At 57.7% G+C, this 22,030-nt stretch overlaps 8 protein-coding genes across 8 annotated transcripts; 4 read left to right on the forward strand and 4 right to left on the reverse strand.

The window, feature by feature from the left end:
- Window positions 1-2,300: 2,300 nt before the first annotated feature.
- Window positions 2,301-3,767, forward strand: SPSK_04261 (transcription factor; the record flags this gene model as incomplete). Its single annotated transcript, XM_016731072.1, has 1 exon — window positions 2,301-3,767. The coding sequence occupies one exon, from the start codon at window positions 2,301-2,303 to the stop codon at window positions 3,765-3,767; it is 1,467 nt and encodes a 488-aa protein (XP_016586183.1).
- A 346-nt stretch (window positions 3,768-4,113) lies between these two features.
- On the reverse strand, window positions 4,114-6,430 carry SPSK_04030 (uncharacterized protein; the record flags this gene model as incomplete). The annotated part of the gene is made up of 2 exons (XM_016730843.1): window positions 4,114-6,145; window positions 6,198-6,430. The coding sequence occupies 2 exons, from the start codon at window positions 6,428-6,430 to the stop codon at window positions 4,114-4,116; spliced, it is 2,265 nt and encodes a 754-aa protein (XP_016586184.1).
- A 96-nt stretch (window positions 6,431-6,526) lies between these two features.
- SPSK_04553 (uncharacterized protein) lies at window positions 6,527-7,206 on the reverse strand (the record flags this gene model as incomplete). The annotated part of the gene is made up of 2 exons (XM_016731356.1): window positions 6,527-6,832; window positions 7,009-7,206. The coding sequence occupies 2 exons, from the start codon at window positions 7,204-7,206 to the stop codon at window positions 6,527-6,529; spliced, it is 504 nt and encodes a 167-aa protein (XP_016586185.1).
- Window positions 7,207-7,610: 404 nt separating this feature from the next.
- On the reverse strand, window positions 7,611-9,251 carry SPSK_04203 (uncharacterized protein; the record flags this gene model as incomplete). The annotated part of the gene is made up of 1 exon (XM_016731014.1): window positions 7,611-9,251. One exon carries the CDS (start codon window positions 9,249-9,251, stop codon window positions 7,611-7,613), a length of 1,641 nt encoding a protein of 546 aa, XP_016586186.1.
- Window positions 9,252-9,360: 109 nt separating this feature from the next.
- On the forward strand, window positions 9,361-9,621 carry SPSK_04734 (uncharacterized protein; the record flags this gene model as incomplete). Its single annotated transcript, XM_016731529.1, has 1 exon — window positions 9,361-9,621. The coding sequence occupies one exon, from the start codon at window positions 9,361-9,363 to the stop codon at window positions 9,619-9,621; it is 261 nt and encodes an 86-aa protein (XP_016586187.1).
- Window positions 9,622-11,462: 1,841 nt separating this feature from the next.
- On the forward strand, window positions 11,463-13,424 carry SPSK_04093 (uncharacterized protein; the record flags this gene model as incomplete). Its single annotated transcript, XM_016730904.1, has 2 exons — window positions 11,463-11,639; window positions 11,703-13,424. 2 exons carry the CDS (start codon window positions 11,463-11,465, stop codon window positions 13,422-13,424), a joined length of 1,899 nt encoding a protein of 632 aa, XP_016586188.1.
- A 1,833-nt stretch (window positions 13,425-15,257) lies between these two features.
- On the forward strand, window positions 15,258-18,581 carry SPSK_03925 (histone acetyltransferase; the record flags this gene model as incomplete). The annotated part of the gene is made up of 1 exon (XM_016730740.1): window positions 15,258-18,581. One exon carries the CDS (start codon window positions 15,258-15,260, stop codon window positions 18,579-18,581), a length of 3,324 nt encoding a protein of 1,107 aa, XP_016586189.1.
- A 761-nt stretch (window positions 18,582-19,342) lies between these two features.
- Window positions 19,343-21,211, reverse strand: SPSK_04120 (T-complex protein 1 subunit eta; the record flags this gene model as incomplete). The annotated part of the gene is made up of 3 exons (XM_016730931.1): window positions 19,343-20,484; window positions 20,587-21,075; window positions 21,166-21,211. 3 exons carry the CDS (start codon window positions 21,209-21,211, stop codon window positions 19,343-19,345), a joined length of 1,677 nt encoding a protein of 558 aa, XP_016586190.1.
- Window positions 21,212-22,030: the final 819 nt, after the last annotated feature.

Genomic DNA, 22,030 nt, shown 5'->3' on the forward strand with positions numbered 1-22,030 from the left:
AGGCAAGGGGACAAGGGAAATTAAAAGAGAAAGCGCGAATGCGAAAGGGGGCACGAGTCGGGAATGGCAAGGAAGGGACGTGGGGATGAGCTTCGTTTTGTGAGAAACGAAGGCATGAGCGTCGAGAAGAAAGGGAAGGAAGGAGCGGAGCACGGAATCCAAAAAGAGAGACAAGGAGAGCCACAAGACGGACGAGAAAAGAGGGCACGACAGAGTAGAAAAAGAGGCAAAGGCAATGAAAGGAGAGGCGGGAATGGCGGTTCAGCTAAGAAGATGGGCGGAGGCAAAGAAAGACGATGAGAAAGACAAACAAGCAGCGGAAGGAGCGAAAGAGCGACCACGGCTAGGACGACGGTAAGAGACTGATGAAAAGGCAAGAGCATCAGAAACGGGGATGGAAAGAACGAGGGACAAGAAAATCGGGGCACATCCCAGACTGCATCGACCAACAGGTGACGAAAAAGACGAGCAAAGGGAAACAAGACCATCATGCGAACAAACGGACCAGGGCCAGGCGAGAGGGAAACACGCATGCCGCATCCGCGGTCTAGACATTAAGACAGGGTGACGAGGGGGTACCAGTGATCAGAAGTGATCAGAAGCGCATCGTCTCACGGGACATGCGTCAGTTCACTCTACGGGGCAAGACATGCATATTGTCAGGCAGCGGGCAGTTTCCCAAAGGCACGTTTTTAGATTTCCGCATACGCAGGGGCGCTGCAGAGGCAAGACCATCAGCATCAAAAAGTAACGAGCCTGGGCACAAAGGAAAAAAGACAGTCGTGCACGAACAGGGGTGGAGAAACATGGAGGTCGTAAAAGGATCCATAGCAAAGCACAATAAAGCTCTGTTTCGTCCGGCAATAGGGTGATTAAAGTGCGTTGGTAGGTGGGTGCAGTTCAGTTGTAGGATAGTTCGTTGTTGGGTAACGTGTAATGAATGTTGTATCTTGCAGTTATTGTCGACGGAGTATATTTTGTGTGTCAGTCCTCAAAGCCGCCAAGGCCACTCGAAAAGGAAAGAACGATGCGACAGGGGCGTGTCATTCGACAGGGGGGGTGCGCAATACCTAAGGTTGATGCCAGGCCGACACTAAAATGGGAACAAAAAACGACAGCCGAGCAGGCAAGGCAGGATACCCAAGTACCTCAAGGCGGGAAATACGGAGGAATCTACGCGGAACGGGGCAGGCACGACGTGTTCTGCAGAAATGAGGACTGTGCAGTGGGCAAAAACAGGTGCTCTGGGGGAATGTGAGGGGTGTGGCTGCAGGGCATTGTAGGTATTAATATGTGGTGCATATATTTCTGTTTTCGTCAATTTTCCTATTTATTTTGTGTTTATCTTTATTCCACGGCCGGTTCCAGGAGACCAGCCGACGTGGGGAAGGCGCGAAAGAAACGTCGTGTCCAGCCCAGGCAATGGTGGTTGTTACCGAGGTACTTGCGCTACCGTGACGCAGTAGCAGAGGTACATTGCGCGGCGAGTACCAAAACCTATCCCTTACCCGCCGTGTGGGCCCGTGCCAACCGCGTCTGTGCAAGCGTGCGGCAGGTTTGGACAGGGGTGCGTCTGGATTGGCTTCTCCAATTGTTCTTTCCTTCCGCGCCAAATTGCGGTACGTTTGATGCGAGGCAATCAGGAAGCCACGATCAAGCCAATATTTGTCGTCGCTGCTTCTGTGCCTTCCAATCCGGACCTTATTTGGGGCAGCGATTTCCTTTTCGGTTCGGATGGCCGATTACGAGCGATCTACCCCGTAGACAACGATCGTTCTCTATATTCCACGTGACCTGGCTTCAAGGTGGCATCTGTTGAGAGTGTTCCGAAAAATGGCGCATCCATCACGGTACCAAAAGCAAAAGGACATGCCCTAGCGAGCTAGTGTGCGACCATCAAGAGACTGATACAGAACTTGAAAGCTGAAAACACATAGTCACGGAGTAGGCAAAATGGGACACCGGGAGCAGCCCCTTATCAAAACGAAACACAGAACGTCACGGCACTCTGTGATTGGCTGCTCGGCTCCCCCAACTTGGGACGATTGGAGAATCTCTGGCCAAGGCTGCTGATGTGGATCGGCGCTAATGCACAAGCTGACGCAGTTGGATCACGTGTTTCTGATTTGAGCCACAACCTTAAACGGGTGGCGGTGCAAATTTTGGCGTCAAGGACCCCACTTTATGACGGCAGCCTTCTCTTCTGTGACTTTCTGAAGGCCATCGCAGGAGTGACGAAGAACGCACTCTGCACATACTGCGACAACAACTCTGCGCCCGTATCGCAGCACATAGTCACCATGGACGGCTCGTTGCGCGTTCTCGACATTCAGGAAAAGGAGGTCGGCGCCGCTAAGCCCCCCTCGTTCCCGACACCACGATCAACGGGCTTCCCAGAGCCGAAGAAACGGGCGCGTTTTACCTCTGCGTTCAAGCAGCAGCGGCAGTCCGCCGAGGCTGCTGTCGCAGCCGGGATTTCTGCAGATCCTCCAAAGGCCACATTCGGTCCGGCTCCTCCCTCGTTGTCCCCCTCTCCCTCGTCCTCTTCCCGTCCTCCTGCACCGAAACAGTCGAAAGATGTTAAAGATGTTGGCACCTTTGACGAAAAGGCCGGCATCGACCGCGAGAACCGTGAGATGCTGGCCAGTATGGCGCCCGACGAGATTGCCGAAGCTCGGAATGAGCTGCTGTCGAACCTCGACCCGGCGTTGCTGCAGATATTGCTGCGGCGTGCCAACCTCGACGACGGCAGCAATGCCGGCTTGCCAGGCGAAGTTCCGTCTCAACCAGAGCAGGCAGCAGCACCACCACCACCACCACCAGAGATCCGAGTAGAAGAGAGCAGTACGTCTACGGCTGTAGAACCCAAGGAGCCTACCAAACCCAAGAAGAAGGTGCTATTTGCCTCGGTCGAGGATGCCGAGGAAAAGGATGACACGCCCGCAGCCCGCAAGACAGGCGACGAGGCGCTTTTCACAAACGACGAGAATGTGCCAGCGGCCAGTGACCTAGCACCGATTTCGTCGGCTGAAAATGCCCATGACCACGACCACGACCACGACCACGATCACGATCACGATCACAGCGGCCCCGGCGCCATCCACTTCCCTCACGCGCCGGCCATGCCGGACCTCGATCCCAACGACCCAGACTTCCTCGAGACCCTCCACGCCAAGTATTTTCCGAACCTTCCTGCCGACCCCGCCCGTCTCGCCTGGATGGCGCCCCTCCCCACCGCCGACAGCCCTGCCGACCGCGAGTCGCCCTACTACCCAGGCCAAGAGTCGGTCGCCGTGTCGCAGCTGCGCTTTGATTTCCGCGGCCGCCTGATCCCGCCCAAACTCTCGCGCAAGATCCCCGTCTCCAAAGGCCTGCACCATCACGGCGTGGCCCCCGAAGCGGCCGGCTACACGATTGGCGAGCTGGCGCGGCTGGCGCGGAGTGCGGTGCCGTCGCAGCGGTGCGTGGCGTTCCAGCTTCTGGGGCGGCTGCTGTACCGGCTGGGCAAGGGGGAGTTTGGCGGGGGCGGCGGAGAGAGCGGCCGCGAGGGCACGGGCTCGGCGGTGGACGAGATGACGAGCGATCCGCGGGTGCAGCTGGCGCAGGGCATCTGGCGGAGCTTGTCCGAGGGCCGGGTGTTGGAGACGCTGCGGGAAGCCGCAAGCGTGGAGGAAGGGCAGGGCCACCGAGGCAGCCGGGCGTATGCGATCGAAGCGATCTGGCTGTACGAAAAGGGTGGCTGGAAGGAGCGGTGGCAAGGTCGGTAGAGCAGGATGTGACCTTGTAAAATGTATAATGACCACACGTATGATTGATAAAAGAATGATAGATGCAATGAATTGAAACAGTCATATATATACTACAGATATATTCTGGAGTTTATTACGCTGTAGGGCTTTATCCTTTAATATGAATGGTTTTATTCTTTCATTGCCATGCTACGATAGAAAATAAGCAAAATAATAGGATTGTTGAAGAGTTGTACGGCAAAACAAATGGAAAGCTGGGGACCAAAACGGGAGACAGAAAACACCGTGCTTTTCAACAAGAGAAAAGGAAATAGAGGAAAACAAGAAAAGGAAATGGACGACACTATACGCCATCCGTTTTACTCTAGAACAGCCCCAGCAAATCACCATTGCCGCCGCCTCCACTCGACTGCTGCTGCTGTTGCTGCTGTTGAAGCTGCGCACCGGGCGGTGGAGGTGCTGTGGCACGGCCAGCACCGTTCAGGTCCAGACTGCCGAAGCCGCCCAGGATGTCGTTCATGCCAGGCGGCGGTGCCGGCGAAGAGGCGCTGGCGGACGGTGCATCAAAGAGGCCCATCATGTCGGCGATGCCACCGGGGCCGGCGGATGGCGGTGGCGGCGAGGCCGACGGCGATGCAACAGAAGGACTGCCGGTGCGGTCGGGCGTGCTGGCGCCGCCAGCCTCGGCGGACGCCGGTGCGGCGCCGTCAAAGTCAATGTCCAGCAGGTTCTCGACGTTGCTCTGGGGCGGTGCGTGGCCACCGTTGGCGGCGGCGGCGGCGGCAGCGACGGAGGCGGCAATGGGGTTCTCGGCGGCGTCCTGGCGCTGCTCCTGGATGGCGGCACGCTGGATCTCGTCGGCACCGAAGCGGCCCTTGCCAACAAACGACTCGGGCGGCTTGTGGTAGACGGACGCCAGCGTGGACAGCTCGGCGAGCAGCGATTCCAGCAGGGCCGGGGGCAGGGACGTCATGGTGGTGGCGATGGCGGGCTTCTGCGACAGGACAATGGACTTGGCGACGTCCAGGTCGCCCGACAGCAGGCGCCAGTAGACGTAGGCGCGGTCGCGAATGTCCGGGTTGTCGTTCTCGGCGGTGGCCATCTGCAGGACGCGCTGGACGAGCGACTGGTTGGCGCTGGGCTTCTTGAGGAACAGCTTGACGACGGCGGTCAGGATCTGCAGCTGGGTCTGGGTGAACTCCTCCATGAAGCCATCGACAAACCCGGTGAGGATGTCGTCGGCGTTGCTAATTTTCTCGGCGTACTCGCCGACAATCCATATTAAGGAGCCGCGGGCGTTGGGCTCGTCGAGCTCGTCAATGTGCTCGACAATGGAGCGGATGACGCCCTCGTAGCCCGGGTACTTGCGCAAAATGTCCTTGATGACAATGACAACCTCCTGGACGACGTAGTTGACGTTGGTGGCCATGAGATCGACAAGAGCGGTGACGCACTTTTCGCTGGCGTTTTCAATCTTGATGGCGACCTGGCCAATGGCCTTGATGGCGCGGCGCACAAAGTCCATGTCGACCTCGAGCGCGTACTCCTTGAGCTCGGCCAGCAGCTGCTCAAAGTTCTTGTCGTTGGCGATGCGCACCATGATCTCGAGCTTCTGCAGCTTGACGTACGGCGGGTCGTTGTACTTGCAGAAGAAGACGCGCATCTCCTTGCTCAGGATGTCGGGCTTGGCCTGCAGCAGCAGGTCAATGTTGCGCAGGGCGACGTACTGCACCTCGGGGGCGCTGGCGACCAGCGTGACGAGGGGCGGCGCCATCTTCTTGAGGTACTGGCGCACGAGCTCCGCGTTGATGGTCTTCATGTGGATGAAGACGACCTTGACGGCCGCCAGCACGACGCTCGGGTTGACGTGCTGGAACTGCGGCGCGACGCGCTCGCAGATGTGCTCCGACTCCTTGACGTCCTTGGGCGGGTAGTTGGCCAGGGTGCTGAGGATGGTGACGCGGCCCCACTCGGTGCACTCGTTGAGGGCCATAAGCAGCTTCTTGAGGGTGGTCGGGGTGACGACGAGGGCGTGGGTCTCGGGGGCGGTTTCGGTGATTTCGGACAGGGCCTGGACCGAGTTGGCGACGACCATGGGGTTGGGATCGCCGATGAGCTCCTGCAGGATCTCGAGGAAGCCGTTGTCGATGCACATGGACGGGTTGAGGTCGAAGAGCTTGGCGACGCAGATGGCGGCGGTCTTGCGCACGTACGGCGACTCGTCACGCAGGGTCTTGCGCAGAGGCTCCTCCATGTAGTCCACCATTTTGTCGACGCGGATGCAGCCCATGGTGCGAATGGCGAGCGCGCGGATCAGCGGGTTGGGGTCTTCGGAGTCCTGCACAAAAGTGTTGACGGCGAGAATGCACAGGTCGGGATGTGATTTTGCGTAGTTCCTACAAGGTTAGAACGGGGAGGCGGAGGGAGAGGGAGCAGGGCGCGACGTACATCAGGTACAGGTACACCAGCTTCTTCTGGTCCAAGTCGCTCGTTGCAATGTTCTTGAGCACATCGGGGAACAGCGCCGACACGTCCTTGCCGAGCGTCATGGCCATGATGGTCTTCTGGATGGCCTCCTTGCGCTCAAAGGCGTACTGCGAGACCAGGCCGGCGCGCAGCTCAAAGGTCTCGCCCTTGCGGGGGACGGCAAACGCCCCGCGTATACGGTTGACGGCCTGCATTGTGTGGTGGGAGATGTGCGGAGTCGAGACAGGGAAAGGAGAACAAGACGAGAGGCACGTCGGGAGATTCGACGGCCGGTGGCGGAGAGACTGAAATCAACGAGCAACGAGGTGGGCGGTCGAGGAGGACGGCGAAAAGGGGGTGAGGCGGGACGTCGACCGCCGCGGGTACGTGTCAATGTGCGCTCCCACAATCAATGTCGTCGAGGTGTGGGACGAGTGTCGTGGTGGCCGTGGAAGAATGATGCTGCCTGCGAGACAGGGGTGGGTTGTGGATGTGGTGGTGGTGATTTGGGTATGGTGACTTTGTGTGGACAGACAGGACACGGTGAGGTTCCAGAGGTTGACCAGACTGGTGGGCGACAAACTGGTGTCCAGGCCAGGGCCGTTGGCGGGCAGGGTCTACGCTGATTGGGCCTTATTGGGGGCCTCGCCCCTCACTGTCGTACATCGTCCACCAAATGGTCCCCTGAGCGGAGGCCCCTGGAGCTCCCCAAGTTTCTTCGGCGGGGTGCATTACACGTGACTGGCTTCGATGAGCTTTTGCCCCTTCACCGTTCTTCGACTCAACAACATACAACGCACCGCTCCAAGGAGACAATTGGCGCCCAGCAACATCCTCTCTCAATGGTATGGTTGCACCTCTCCTTGGATCTATACAGAGCACAGAAGGCTAACCCGCGCAGGCCAGCTTCCCCAACCTGCGGCGTCTCTTTATCGAGGCTCGCAACGACGACGAAGAGCGCGAAGTCTCCCGCAGAGCAGTACGTGGACATGTGGGCAGCGGTGGTTTTGCGCGTGTACGCAGAAAGACGACTGACGCTCGTAGTTTTACAATGCGGTCCTTTTCATGGGCTCGGTGGCCGTCTTCAGCTTGTTCGCGCAGCGGATGAACGCTGCCAAATGAGAGGCGACGGTACGCCCAGGCACTCCAAGGCACTCTTTGCTTTTCCTGTCGTGATGCGTGAACACTTGGCTGTATTACTTGCTCGATCTTGGGGCCAGAAGGCCTGCCGCAAATGAGCACGGCCACGAAACAGCCGATGGAAAACAAAGATGGAAGAAGTACATAACGCCACATACCATGCCGCCCATCATCCGTCACTGGTCATTTTTGTCGCTTTTGAACGAGACATTCTCCGCCTTGGACACAGAGCCTCAATGAGCCTGGCCATCACCTTCACTCCGAGTCGCTCTCGCTTTCGGATCCCAGGAACGTCAGGTCGCCGAACCGACTCCTCCTGGCCGTCGTCTTGGGGGCATCGTCGTCGTCGTCGTCGTCGTTGTCGTCACCGTCATCTCCGCCGTCATCCTTGTCGCCGCTCTTCTTAGAAGCGCTGCCCTTGTTGTCGGCTTTTGTCTCAGCATCGTCATCGTCGTCACCCTGCTCGTCACCGCCGCCCCCGGCCTCGTCGTCCTCGTCTTCGGAGCTCGTTTCCTTGAGCGACTTCCTAGGCGCCCGGCTGCGCGAGGGCCGTCCGCTGCTCGAGTGCAGACCCCAGCTGCGGTCCATCTCCTGCACGGCCTCCAGGTCTGCCTCGAGCTCGCGCCGCTCCTTGATCTCGCGTGCACGCGACTCGGAGAACCGGCCGTCCATGCCAATGTCGCGCAGCATGCCCTTAAGGTGGCGGATCTTGGCTTTGGTGTCGTCACCGTACTTGCGCAGCTCAAACGCCCAGATCTTGCGCAGGCCGCACTTGACGAGCTGGCCCTGGAGCTTCTTGACCTCGGCGTCGTCGGGGGAGACGCCCGCCGCCGCCGCCGCCGCGGTCGCTCCCTTTTTGCGCTTTGCCGGGGGGTCGTCGAGCACCGAAGACAACGAGCTGTCGGAACCGTTGTCGCCGTCGTCATCGGCCTTTCGCTTCTTTGGTTTCGGTGCCGCCTTCGACTTGGATTTGCCCTCGCCCTTCTTCACCCTCTGCCTTGGCGGGCTGTCATCAATCACATCCGACATTTCGCTCTCGTTGTCGTTGTCGTCCTCGCCATCGTCCTTGCCGTCGGCACCGCCACTCGCGTCCCTGTCGACGTCTTCGCTCACGAGCTCGCTCAGCGGAGACGATGCACCGGATTCGGCCAGCGCTGCAACCGCCTTACTCTTAGGCTTAGGCTTGGGTTTCGGCTTAGGGTTAGGCTTGGCCGACTTTTTGTGTTTGCTGCCGCCGACTTTGGCTTTCTTGCGCCGGCTGGCGCTCTCCCCTTCAAACTCATCGTCCTCGTCCTCGTCCACGCTGGCGCTGTCGCTGTCGCTGTCGCTGTCGCTGTCGCCACCGTCGTCGTCTGATGACTGTGCATCGCTAAAGTCGTCGCTCGCGTCGTCCTCGTCAAAGTCGTCTTCATCCTCGTCCTCGTCCTCGTCGTCGCTGACAACCTTCCTCTTCTTGCTGGCGGCCTTTTTGGGTGGGGGCCGCTTTGCTTCTTTCTTGACGGGTTGGGCTTTGGGTTTCCGTTCGGGTTCGGCAGCGGGCTTCTCCTCGGCAGCGGATGCCGGGCCTACAGTATCATCCTCGGCGTCGAGCAGCTTGTTCTGTACATTGTATATACACGTTAGCAATCCAGCGACCATTCTTTGGAACTTGTCATGTGCCATTCCCACAAAACCACAAAACCACAAAACGAGGTGGACGCTACGCACTGCTGCTGTCTGGATTATGTCCTTGCTCTTGGCCTTCCACTCGTCCGACTTGAAAAAGCCGTCGGCGAGGCCCAGCTCCGCCTCGACCTGCTTCCGCACAAAATTGACCGTCAGGTTGCTGCGGTCGCTGCGGAAGACGGCGTCGGCGGCGGCCACCAGCGCCTTTTCGAGCTCATCGGCGGATGCCATGATGGCGTGTGGGTGGGTGGCGAAACGGTTGAGAATTGGCCGTAGTCAGCTGACAACCAAAGGTCGTGTAAGCCAATTCAATGCGTCCAGAACACGTAACAACGTCACCATGCGTCGGGGGGAGAATAACTTCGTCACAAAAATACAACTTCAAAATGCAGCGTCGCAAACCACAAACCACCCTCGACAAGGTGGAGACGAGAAAAGGCGGAGAAGGGCGGGAGACAATTGGAATTGGGACCGGAAAGTCGCGTCGGCGCGCGACAAAGGAAGGCGCGCCCTGGCAAAACAGACCTGGGATGAAATGGGAAAGAGCGGGGCCATCGTCAGACATTCGAGGAAAGTGGCATTGACGAAGCCGGACACGTGACTTTACTCGAAGTCAAATTTCAAAAAACAAGACTTTCAAAGAACAGCAGCTTCACAGCAGCTTCGACAGTTTGTCATACCATGGATCTTCCATTTTAGGATGCATGTGATGAAGCTGATTGTCGGTCACTTGGCCGTGTCTCGACAGCTGGGGCCATCAGGCTGGCCGGGTCTGTGGCTATAAACATATGCAGTAGAGTCGCAGTCCCGGGATCTCGCATCAATATAGAACCTAGAAACCGTGTAAGTGCGTCGCAGCAGTGCCAGAGTCTACAGGGAACTTTCCGAGTATGTTGTTTGCGTGTTGGCTTTGTCTCTGCCTGTTAGTTTGCAAGTGTTCGTGGTATGTCATTATTGAAGAACGTAGCAGTTATTGACTTGAATGATTCAACAACACAAAAATAACAAATAATCATAAATACAAACATAAAACATAGAAACATAAAACTAAAATTAACAAGATTATCTCATTGCCTCACATGTCCTCTCTCCGCAGCATATCAAAGTGTCCAATCACTCGGGTGCAGTTCCGTTATCACAGAATTCGCTAGTTAGCAATGAATGGTCGTCTGATACAACGAGTCAACGGGAGGATGCGTGCGACGACAGCCAACCATACTCCAGTGACTCCAGTCCGCGTATTAGCTCCCTCCCTGTTTCTTCTTCTGTTATTTACTGTGCTCTCTGGTATCTTGGCGCGTTTGCAACGGCTCACTGTATGCTTCAGTGCGACTCCGGTGACTCACTAATAAAACCAGTCAGACAGAGAAGAGGCCAAGCACCAAGGCATTCTCTGTACGGAGTACGACAAAACACGCCATAGTCCGTCTTGTATCATACAAAGCTTGCGGAGTGCCCTTTGCGGAGGTTCTCAAGGCTTAGACGACAGATGGGGCGAGGCGGTGTTTGTACAAAGTGGGAGGGGGCGGTGTTAACTGCAGGGCCAGTGGGGAGAGTAGTCTTTAGCGGCCAATGACAATGGCCTGTGCCATTTTATGCTGAAAACGGAAGACAACAAAGGGATGCACACAAGTACAACAACACAAAGGCCTAACAAAAACGATGCGACTTCTTTGAGGGAACGAGCTCATTTTGACGCTATCAATCTTCACAATGCATCTCTTCTATGGTCTACGGCGTACGGAGTGCCTTGTCTCATTCCTGAGTATCTTTATGTTTTCCCTTCATGAACCCCAGTGACTCAACATGGGAATCCGCAGTGACCAAGCATGGTAGGCCTCCACACTAGACGTCACGATAGCAAGCACGCATTGGCCTTGGTCTCCGATCTGACCCAACCATGAGAGTGGCACAAGAAGAAGAGGGCTCTTTTGAACTGAATGCTCTCTCCTGTTATTGGCAGACTTAGTGGAGCGAGGCAGAAAGGCTGGTGGCATGAAAGGAGCGACTGGAAGTTGTGTATGCATCGAGGAAGGGAGATGGAGGAAGTGATGTGGGATGGATGAACTGGAGCGTGGCTGCCCAGCCAAACTTTTTTGAAATAAATAAATTCAACAGGCCCTTACTATCATCAACTTGTATTTACGTCTCGCTTGTTTATTTATGGTATACCAGCTCGAGCGTTGTCTTTGTCTGATCCCTTTGTCCTGTTGTCTTTGCGAGCCACCTGGTCGAAAACAGCTTTTTGATACCCCCCTTGCCTTATTTTGGTTCCCCGGGGAGCCGTTCGAGGCGTTCATTATTTTTTTTGCTTGATATTTTAATATTTGGCCCAGTTGAGCTTTTTGTTTGATCGTTCATCAGCATATATACTCTCGGCCCAGTTCTTCCCGTCGTCTTGCGATTCCATTCCCGCCGGCACTGTTTACACCCTCAGCTATCATGCATCTCAGACGCCAGGCAATCACTCTTCGGCGAGAGCCAACGCCCCCCAAGCCCCCCGAGGGCTTCTTCCGACTGCCGTGGGAGTTGCGGCAGCATATTTATGAGCTCAGCCTGATCGAGCTACCACGGTGGGAGAAGATTCACAAGGCCGACTGCAGCCTGATTGCCTCAGATGTACGTCTACATAAACGTGCTTTCCACCCGCCTCTGTTCAGCATGTAAGGCTAACCGTAGCAGCTGTACTCGTGCGAGCGGCCACCCTTTGTCGACAAGGACCTCATCTACTCACCACTCGACGACTGCAACTGCGCTAAGCGACATAGTCTCAATGTCCTTCTCGCCAACCGGCAGGTCCACCGCGAGGCGGCCCCTGTCCTGTGGTCGCGCAACGTGTTTTGTTTCCACCGGGGTGGGCATTTCGTCAACGACGTGGGCGAGAATCTGCGGCCAGCGCACCGCCTGATGCTGCGGCATGTGTCGATCTTGATGTACACAAACGACTCGCTGCCCAACGAGAACGAGAAGTGTTTCACCCAGACATACACCAGCGATTTGTGGAATACCATCCTGCAGTGCAACAGCCTGCGCACGCTCGAGGTCAGCCACGTCCTGTGCGGTAAACAACAGGCGGACCACTTCAAGCGTCTGCGAAAACAGCTGCCCCTGCTCGAATCGTTCCATCTGACCACACTCATGGGCTACAAGGTGTGGCCGCGGCGCGACCAGAGCGAGCCCGTCCGCCGCCGGCCGTCGCCAAGGGAGGCGGCGACCGGCAACAACAACGGCAACAACAACTCGACAACTACCGCCGATCATGCCTTTACCCCTTTCCACGACGTCACACCCGCACCGCCACCGCCACCACCAGCCGAGCACTACTTGGTGCTGAACCCAAACGTGGCCGGCTACGACTACAGCTACATTCGTGACGTGTCGCGGACGTTGTGGTTCAAGGCGGGTCTGGACGTCGACGTCGACGCCCTCTGTGACGCCCTCGCCACAGGGCCCGGCGCCTACACCGACCTCCTACGGAACTTCCGCACCAACTTCCTCGTACACTTGCGCTTCGCGCTGGCCCGGCTGCCCGAGGCCTGGGCGCGTGACCACCCGCCAGGCCGGCCGTACCAGCCGCTGCCCCGCCGCGCCGTCGACCAGCGCGTGGCGCCCAACTCCAACTCGGACAACCCCCGCCTGCCCGCCTGGGACCCCATGCACGGTGCCTCCGTATACAACCCCAAGGCCATCCGGCTCGTGTCGGCGCGCATCCCCGCGCACATGCGCGACGCGCCCGTCCACCAGGCCGTCACGCTCCGTGACGGTCGGTCCTTGTCCGTGCAGATTATGGGTTTGCCCATCAGCAACGCCCTCCGGATCCAGCGGTTCCGGGAGCGCCAGCGCATCGCGCACCGGGCGCACGCCGCCGGGACGCTGACGGCCCGCGAGGCGGCCGCCGAAAAACTGGACCAGGAGCGCCGCCAGGAACGCCGCGCCACCAAGGCAGCCACGCTCCTGCACAATAGGTTGCGCGAACTGAAAACGGAGATGGACGACCGCTGCAGGCGCAACATGGACCGCGAAGCGGCGCGCAAGACCGATGCGCGCGTGGCACGGGCGGACGCGCAGGCACGTGCAGCAGAGCAGCGGGAGGAGGTGCTCGCGCAGCGGCAGGCGGCACGGAAACGCGTCAGCTCGAGCTTGAGCCACATGGACGGCAACGGCGACGACGACGACAGCGACGACAACGACGAATCCAGTGGCAACGAGAGCGGCAACGAGAGCGGCACCGAGGAGCACAACCGCGCATTGCCTTGGCCGCGGCAGAAGCAGGCCGAGGCGCGAGGGGTCAAGAAGGGCCCCAAGAACGAAAAGCAGGGCCAGCGAGTCGGCTCGAAGGCGTCGCGAGACCCGGCACGCGCCGAGATTGCGTACTGGATGCGGAGCGGGGAGCTCAGCGACTGAAGTGGTCGCGGTGTTCCGTACCTCTGCTACATGAATAATGTCAAGAGGCCATGTAGTCTTCATTTGTTTGTTTTTGTTTTTATTTCTATTATGTATTATTAATATTTATTATGTATGATTCGTCTTTCTTAGGTCTACTTTCTCCTACTCTGCCGGTCGTCAGTTCTGTTTGAGCCAGCCAACGCAGGTCCACAGATCCGCAACACGGCACACGGTCGCGTCCCGGGATTTCAAAGTAAATCTTTCAAAGTTTCGTGTCATACTCTTCTTTCGTTTCTTTGTACCAGCGAGTACGTCGTACTGTAGTATTCGGCATACTTACTTTGTAGCACTCGGTAATTGACCTTGAGGTCGTGCCTGCCCTCGTTAAGGCAGGAGCCAAAAATGGTCCACACAAGCCAAGAGATACCCGCTGTTAGCGGCAGTTGAGTGCCTTCCCCTGCCTTCTGTTTTTCTTCCACTCGTCCCTTTATTGTGGTAGCATTGCTCCACCCACTGCGCTGTTTCTCAGGCCTTTTGCTTTCTTTTTGTTTCGACTGACCAGTCCGCTCCAGACCCAACAAATCAGCAGCGGCGGTCAGAAAGGAATTCTGACCTCAAGACCCTAAAAAGACCCCTGCACTTTCTGCGCTGTTTTGCTTCTGCGCAGCGCACCGCGTACCTGCCTTCCCGGGCTGCCGCCGCCCGCCCTGTCGCTCTTTTCCTCGAACAGTCCGCCTCCCTGTCGGAAAGCGTGTATTACCTGTCGTGGCAGGAGGTCACTGACAGCACCACAGCACCTTCCCCGAAGCAATATTCTCCAGAGGCATTTAGCGATAGACAGCTCCACGACCGCGAAGCTCATCCAATCCCAGCACGCTACGCCAGTCGTTGTTTCCATTTCCTGAGCCTCACAGCAGGCGCCCACAGTGTGCCAACCTCTCGGTCTTTCCTTCCACTAAACTGCCCGCGCCCTCCTTCCTCTTCTTCGCACCTTCGGGCTTGGAGAGAAGCTTCCTTCTTTTCGTCCATCTCCTTCGATTCTCCCATCCTCTCTTTTTATCTCTTTCATCCATCTCTCTCCTTTTCCGCCATCGTCGCCCTTCATTCATGCCACCAACGATACGAGGCGCATGTTCTATCCTTCCACGGTCCCTATTCCGAGGTAAGAAACAAAGCTTTGTGTCAGCTGCTCCCACTACCCCATTTGGCCAGGCCCTCCCGACCTGTTGGACGTTGGTCTGCCTGTTAATAGGACCTATTTTGGTTTCTGTTGGCGGCCAGACTGCACACTGCACAGCGCAACGCAGCACTCAACACGCCAGTCCATGCCCGCTATTTCTGTTAGAACGCTGCCTGCTGCAGATCTGTGCCGCAGCCCGCCGATTCCCTGCTAGCCGAGCTTGTTTGCTTCCACAGCTCACCATTCTCCCCAGTCGGCATCCCCTCAGCGCTGCTTCTCAACTTCTTTGTTGAGGGCCAAACAAAAACCCAGTTCTTACCTCGCTGTAAACAGTGTTGGCTAACCTAGACTTGCAGCCTCATCTTGACATTACTGCCCAGCTCGAAATACGGGTGAGTAAGAGAACAAGAAGCGGCGTATCTGATCACGTGATCACCTTTTCCACGTAGAAAGTTCTCCTCTCGACGACAACCGACGCCGACAAACTTCACTTCACCATCCCAGCTACGTCTGTGGCCGCTCACCTTCAAATCCGGCACCTGCACCGGAACATCCCACCCTGACCTCTCGTCCGGACTGCAGCAGCCTCCACACCCATCTTCCCGTCTCCGACACGGCTCGCACGGTCCAACCTCCACCTACCGGGATTCCCGGGCGACCGTTCGTCCACCATGCCTGCCATCATGGACGATCCGGAGGCGCCCACCATCTATCGCGTCTCCGGTGTCGCCCCGTATCCTGACCCTGCGAACCCCGTGCTGCCGCCCAACGTCGCCCCGCGCCAGGTCACCTTGCGCGATCGCCAGACGGTCGCCACCATCATCCCCTTTGCGTCGCGCACGCACGTGCCCCCGTCTTTGCTGCTGTACCTGAGCGACCAGTTCCGCAAGGAAATCGAAGGCGGCGACACCTATCCAATGATCGACCCGATGCCTTTCGAGAAATTTGCCAACTACTGGTTCCAGAACTTTGGCGCCATCATGCTGCTCGGCCGCATCGAGCACGCCGAGGAGGTCGTCGAGGGCCGTGACTGGAGCAAGGAGTGCCTCGGCAGCTTCTACATCAAGCCCAACTACCCGGGCCGCTCCAGCCACATCTGCAATGCCGGTTTCCTGGTGACAGACGCCTCGCGCAACCGCGGTGTCGGTCGCCTCATGGGCGAGACGTACCTGGACTGGGCGCCCAAGCTGGGCTACACCTACTCCGTCTTCAACCTTGTCTACGAAACCAACGTGGCGTCGTGCAAGATTTGGGACGCCCTGGGATTCAAGCGCATTGGCCGTGTTAAGGGCTGCGGCAATCTCAAGAGCTATCCGGGCCGTCTGGTCGATGCCATCATCTACGGTCGCGATCTGGTACAGGGCGGCGAGAACGACGATCTCGTGAGTGATGACCGCTTCGACAAGATCAAATACTACCTCAAGTACGGCGAATATCCCAACGGGGCTGACCGCGCCGAAAAAAGCAGACTCCGTAGTGCCGCCACCACCTACAAGCTGCTTGACGGGGACGTCCTCATGCTCAAGGACAAGGAGGTGGTCTCGAATCCGGAACGCCAGTTCGCCATCTCCCGCGAGATCCACATGCAGCAGCACGCTGGCATCAACAAGACCACGGCCACCATTGCCGAGCGCTACCACTGGACGCGCATCAAGGACACCGTGTCGGACGTCATCCGCAATTGCGCCCACTGCAAAGACTCGTCCAAATCCCAAGGCGCTGGAGCTCTTCCGGCCACCGACGGGGCGTCTCTTTCCATCGCTAGCACCGGCATGAACAACATGAACAGCATGAACAGCATGAACATGAACAGCATGAACAACATCGGAATCAACAACTCTTCGTCGTCTTCTTCTACACCGTTGCCGACAACCAACGCCCCGCCAATACACTCGCCCTCTTCACTTGTCGACGTCATGTCGTCGACATCCACGCCCATGGAGCAAGATGGCAAGCCCTCCGACGACCACTCGCACAACAGCCCGTCCTCCCCGCAACCTCCACCGCCTCCCCCACCACATCCTGCCTTCACCGTCACCCCGGACAGCTACAAAGGTATCCGGGGTCCTGTGTCTGCCATGTCCATTGGCCAGATTCTGCGCGCGCCCACCGAATCTCCAATACCGCCCCATGCGGCCCTGCCTGGCCACAACCCAATGCTGCAGGACCAGCCGCGCGGCGGCCTCCACCCGGTACAGCACCCTTCCCACCACGCCCTCGACTCTATGATACCACTTCCCAACCCGCACCCTTCCGCCTTCCAGCCCATCGACCCTAAAATCATCAGCCAACCATCACCACCAGGTCAACCCCACCAACTCGGCCAGCACCACACCCAGTATGCGCATCACAGCCACGGCCAGTCTGTACATCCGGGTATGAGTGGTGTCGGCGGTACCGGCGGTGGAGCCGGGGCCACGGGCCACCATTCCCGCCACCAGCTGAGCCAGCAGTCCGGCCATGCGGCGCTGGGTAGCCAGCACCAGAGCCCGCACCATCACGCAGGCATCGTTCACAACGATCCATTTGCTTCGTTCCATGACACGGACGGCCAGAGCGCACACCATCAACTCAGCCACCAGCACCATCACACGACTGACGCCTTTACGTCGTTGCTAAATGCGCCCGATGACGATGACATCGTTGGTAGCGACAGCTCCGGTATCGGGCCCGGCGGTGCTGGTGGTCCGGGCGTTGGTGGTGGCAGTGGTGGCCCTGGTAGTGGTGGTATCGCTATACACCACCAGGCGCATGGCGGCCAGGTCACCGACCACAACGCTCACACGCATGCCCACTCTCACGCCAACCCGCTTAGCCATGTACAGCAGTCGCAACAGCAGCAGCCGCAACAGCAACAGCAACAGCAACAGCAACAGCAACAACTACAGCAACAGCAACAGCCGCAGCAGCCACAACAGCAGCAGCAGCAGCACCATGGCCATCTGGCTGGTGGCGGCGGCGGCGTGCACGATGCGCGTGGCATTGTAGGTGTCGGTGTTGACGACGACGAGGCCGAGCGCGAACGCGAGGCCGCCGTCTACCGCGACCTGGACATGCTGATTGAGCCACAAGACGAGGATGACGACGATGCGAACCTCGACCTCAACAGCAGCATGGGTGCCCACGCCCAGGGTCACCTGGGAAGCCTGCGCAGTCACAGCAACAGTATCAGTGGTGTTCTTGGTGGTGTTGAAGGCCATGGCAACCCAAGTCATAGTGGCAACATCACTGGTGGTGGGAACACGGGGAACACTGGGAACAACAACGGAAACGGTGGCAGCGCCCACCACTTGCACGATGACATGAGCAGCATAATGAATCACGACATGAACGACGACAGCAGCATGCATCACAGTATGAACCTGGGAGGCGGCCCACATCACGAGTCCATTGTCCACGACGACATTGTCGACAACATTGCTGGTGTCGTGGACGATGTCAACATTAGCGACAGCGGCCACCCGCAGCACCAACAGCAACATCTCTCGCAGCAGCAGCAGCAACATCCCCAACAGCAGCAGCAGCAGCAGCAGCAGCAACAACAACAGCATCACTCCATGAGTCACCGGAACAGCTCCGCCAGCCACAGCAATGCCATCCTCTTGACGGACATTACCAACAATGATGACAGCAGCAGCCATGTCAGCGCTAGCGCCAACAACATGGACAATGGTGGCAGCAGCACCAACAATGGCCTGCGGCCCGCCATGGACTTGGAGCCTGACCCGGAACCCAGCCCTGACGGCACCGGCGACGCCAGCATCAACCGCTTCATCTCCAAGATGGACATTGGCCGCCTGCTTTCGTCGGCCGAAGAGGCTGCCCGGGGCGGCGACGGCGACGGCAACCTTGACGACGCCCCTGGTGGTGCCCTTGCTGGTGGACCGAGTGGAAATGCTGGCGACAGCGGTGGTGTCGACCCCAGCAGTGGTGGACCCAAACTGCCCGACGGTGACCGGCTCGAGGACGTTCAGTTCAGCGGTCTACAGGGATAGTTGACAAGGGGAAAAATAAAATAAAATAAAGCGTCTCATTGAGACAATCAAAAATGAACAAGACAAGCGAGCGGATGGCATTTGCAGCGACATGTGAGGTATGGAATTTTTTTTTTCTCTCGGAATCTATCTTCGTCTCTTTCTCTTCTTGTAAAAGGCTGGCACCTCTGCTCCTTTCATGGATACCAGATTGTTACGCTTTTATTTTTCTAGACTTTCCTTGTGTCATACCTCCTTGTTTTCTTGCTTCAACGAATAATGTGTTCATGTCCCTGATTGGATAGCTATATGTTTTTGACACATGAGCATTTCCTTTTCCGTGGATCTGCGATTCTTAGCACATATTTACGTTTTGTCCTTTCTCTATGCTGTTAGGATACAATTGCACATTTTTACGTTTTGGATGAGCTTCATAAAATACTCTATTTTGAACATTTTTGAACATTTGATACTTTTTTGTTTCGATCTAACCTCCCCTCCCCCAAAAACAGTAGGTATCACATCTACAATACATTGCCTCCCGTCCATTTTTGTCTTTTGCCGAAGAGATTTTTTTGGGGTTCCCCTTGCATAATAAAAAAAAGAGTGACCGTATGAACACCACCTCCATATTTTTTATTCTATCAATGACGGGTACAGCCGTAGATTTTGCGCATCCTCCTCTTACACATAGTCTCCAGCCCTCTCTATAGCCGCCACGTTCTGCCAACTCTTTTTCTTTCCCCCCTTTTTCCTCTGTCACGAAGCCGCCCCTATTATATTTACCGCATCGGCATGCCCCGGCCACGGCCCCGGAGCGCCCGCTGCGCCGCGCCCGGCGGCAGCGCCCGGCCGGGTGCCTGTGGCTGGGCGCTCTCCTCGTTGCGGATGGTCTCGTCGACGCTCAGGATCAGGCAGCTCGCCTCGGTGGCGGCCTGCAGGGCGTTGATCTTGACGAGGGCGGGCTCCCAGACGAAGCGCTCCATCATGTCGGCGACGCCCTCGTGGACGAAATCGACGCCGGCCCAGGTGTGGCCGCGGTGGCGGTGCTCGACGCGCAGGGTGTTGAGGATGTCGGTGGCGTCGAAGCCGGCATTGTCGCAGAGCTGGCGGGGGATGACCTCCATGGCCTTGGCGAAGCTCTTGATGATGGCCTGCTGCTTGTGGGGCACGTTCTTGTCGGCGAACTGGTGCAGGTAGGCCGAGACCTCCATCTCGCAGGCGCCGCCGCCGCCGACGATGCTGCGGTTGCGAATGGCGCGCTTGACAATCATGATGGCGTCGTGCAGGGAGCGCTCGACCTCGGCAATGAACTGCTCGGCGCCGCCGCGCAGGACCAGGGTGCAGGTGCGGGCCTCGGGGCAGTCGGCAAACAGGTTGAAGCGCTCGCCGCCAATCTGGCGCTCGTCAAAGACGCCGCAGGTGCCGAGGTGCTCGGGCAGGATGTCGGAGCAGGTGGACTGCACGGTGGCGCCGGTGGCCTGCACGACGCGCTCCATGTCATCGGCGGCGACGCGGCCGGCGCAAAAGACGTCGCGGTCGGCAAAGTACTGGGTGGCGAGGTCGCCAATGGGCAGCTTGGAGAGGACGACCTTGGCGCCGGTCTTGTAGACGGCCTCGAGCTTGCGGTAGATGATTTGCCACTCGGCATCGACTATGGCCTGGTACTCGGAAACCTGCTCGACACGGACCTCAGCGTTGTCCTTTTCGGCCTTAAGCTCGAGCTCGACGTTCAGGCAGACAATCTTGGGCTTGACAAAGGACTTGGGCTGCTGCTCGAAGCCGGCATAGCTGAAGGTCTTCTTGAAGGCGACACCGTCCACATAGAGCGAGTCGGTCAGCGAGCCGCCGGGAATCTTCTTGATGCCTATTAACTTTTCGTCGAGATCGTCCTGGTCGAGGGACAGCACGGCGTCAACGACCACTGGAGGGGGGGTTAGTACCGGGGTATGAAACTATGGCAAAAAAAAAAGAAAAAGAAAGAGAGAGAGAGGGAGACAGGAGGAAGAGGCTGTGGCAGACGCACTCTTGGTGAAAAACTCAGTGTTGCGCTTAATCAGCTTGCTTGTCATGGCGGTCGCGGCCAGCTTGCTCAGGGTCTCGCGGCGGTTGGCCTCGTCCGTGTTGACGGCAATCTCCTTGATCTTGTTGACGGCCATGGTGCAGGCCCTCCGCAGGCCCTTGATGATGACCTGCGAGCTGACGCCCTGCTCGACGTGCTCCTTGACCTCCTTGAGGATCTCGCCGGCCAGCACGACCACGGACGTCGTGCCGTCGCCGACCTCGGCGTCTTGTGACCGGGCAATGTCCACCAGAATGCGCGCGGCCGGGTGGACAATGTCGAGCAGCTTCATGACGGTGGCGCCGTCGTTAGTAATGGTCTGGCGGCCGTTGGCGTCGACCATGAGCAGATCGCCGCCATAGGGGCCGAGGGTGGACTTGATGGTGGCCTGGACGGCGAGACAGGCGTTGATGTTGGACACGATCTGGCCCTTGCCCTGGGAGGTATCGGTGCCTACAAAAAGGGAGGGGGGAGGAAGTCAGTCAGCGATGGGCCAAGGCAAGACAAAAGACGCCGCGCAAGGGCCTCCAGGGGCTAGCTCACCCTCTTTGAGGACAATGATCGTGGGTGTTTGCCCTCCGAACGACATCGTTGCAGAGGCAAAAGACACAACGGGAAACGAAGGAAAGACGGCTGTTGAGACGAAAGAGAGTGACGAAAGAGAGTGCGGCTAGTAAAAAGAACAGACGGAGAAGCAGAAAAGGCAAACGGCGGTCGCAATGCCTTGCAGAATGGCCGGACTGCTTCGAAAGCTCAACAAGGCAAGCTGCGGCGTCAGGACTCCGTATGCCGTCGTCTCGTCCGAATTCCGAATTCGACCTGCTGTTTCGCGTCTTCGCGTGGATGCTGCTGGTTCGGCGGCGAGCGTCGTGATACTATCGTGCAGTGCAATTTGTAAAGGATGTTGTTCGCGGGGCGTTGGACGGCTGTTGGTACTTGTTGCTTGTCTGTCTCTGTCTGTCTCTCTAGCCCCAAAGCTTCCGAAGATTTCGAGAAGCTCCCATTCGAAAAATCCCAAAAATTGCCATCCCACCTAAAATTCCACCCACAATGCTGCCGCCTAGGCGGTCTAGGCAGGGTCGAACCAGTTACAGCACCCACAGGCACGCTTGCGCTGGCCGCTGCTTGGCCCCCTATTTCGCGCCCCTCTCTACTACGATTAGCAACCACTGGCGCCGCCTTCGAAGCCCCGCACAGTTCGTGATTGTAGATTACCAGCTTATAGTCACGTGTGTATGGGGCTCGCAGTTGAAGGCTGAGTAATCGGTTTAAGCCAACGAACCCCTGAATTCATGAGATGTTCACAATGGCGATGCAATGGCGATGCAACATATTATTGATTTGTATCTTTTGCATAAGAACGATTCCCCTGCATCTTTCTCAACTCTCTTTGCATTCGTCTCAACGC

This window comes from Sporothrix schenckii (assembly GCF_000961545.1).
Source record: "Sporothrix schenckii 1099-18 chromosome Unknown Cont47, whole genome shotgun sequence".
Taxonomy (NCBI): Eukaryota; Fungi; Ascomycota; class Sordariomycetes; order Ophiostomatales; family Ophiostomataceae; genus Sporothrix; species Sporothrix schenckii.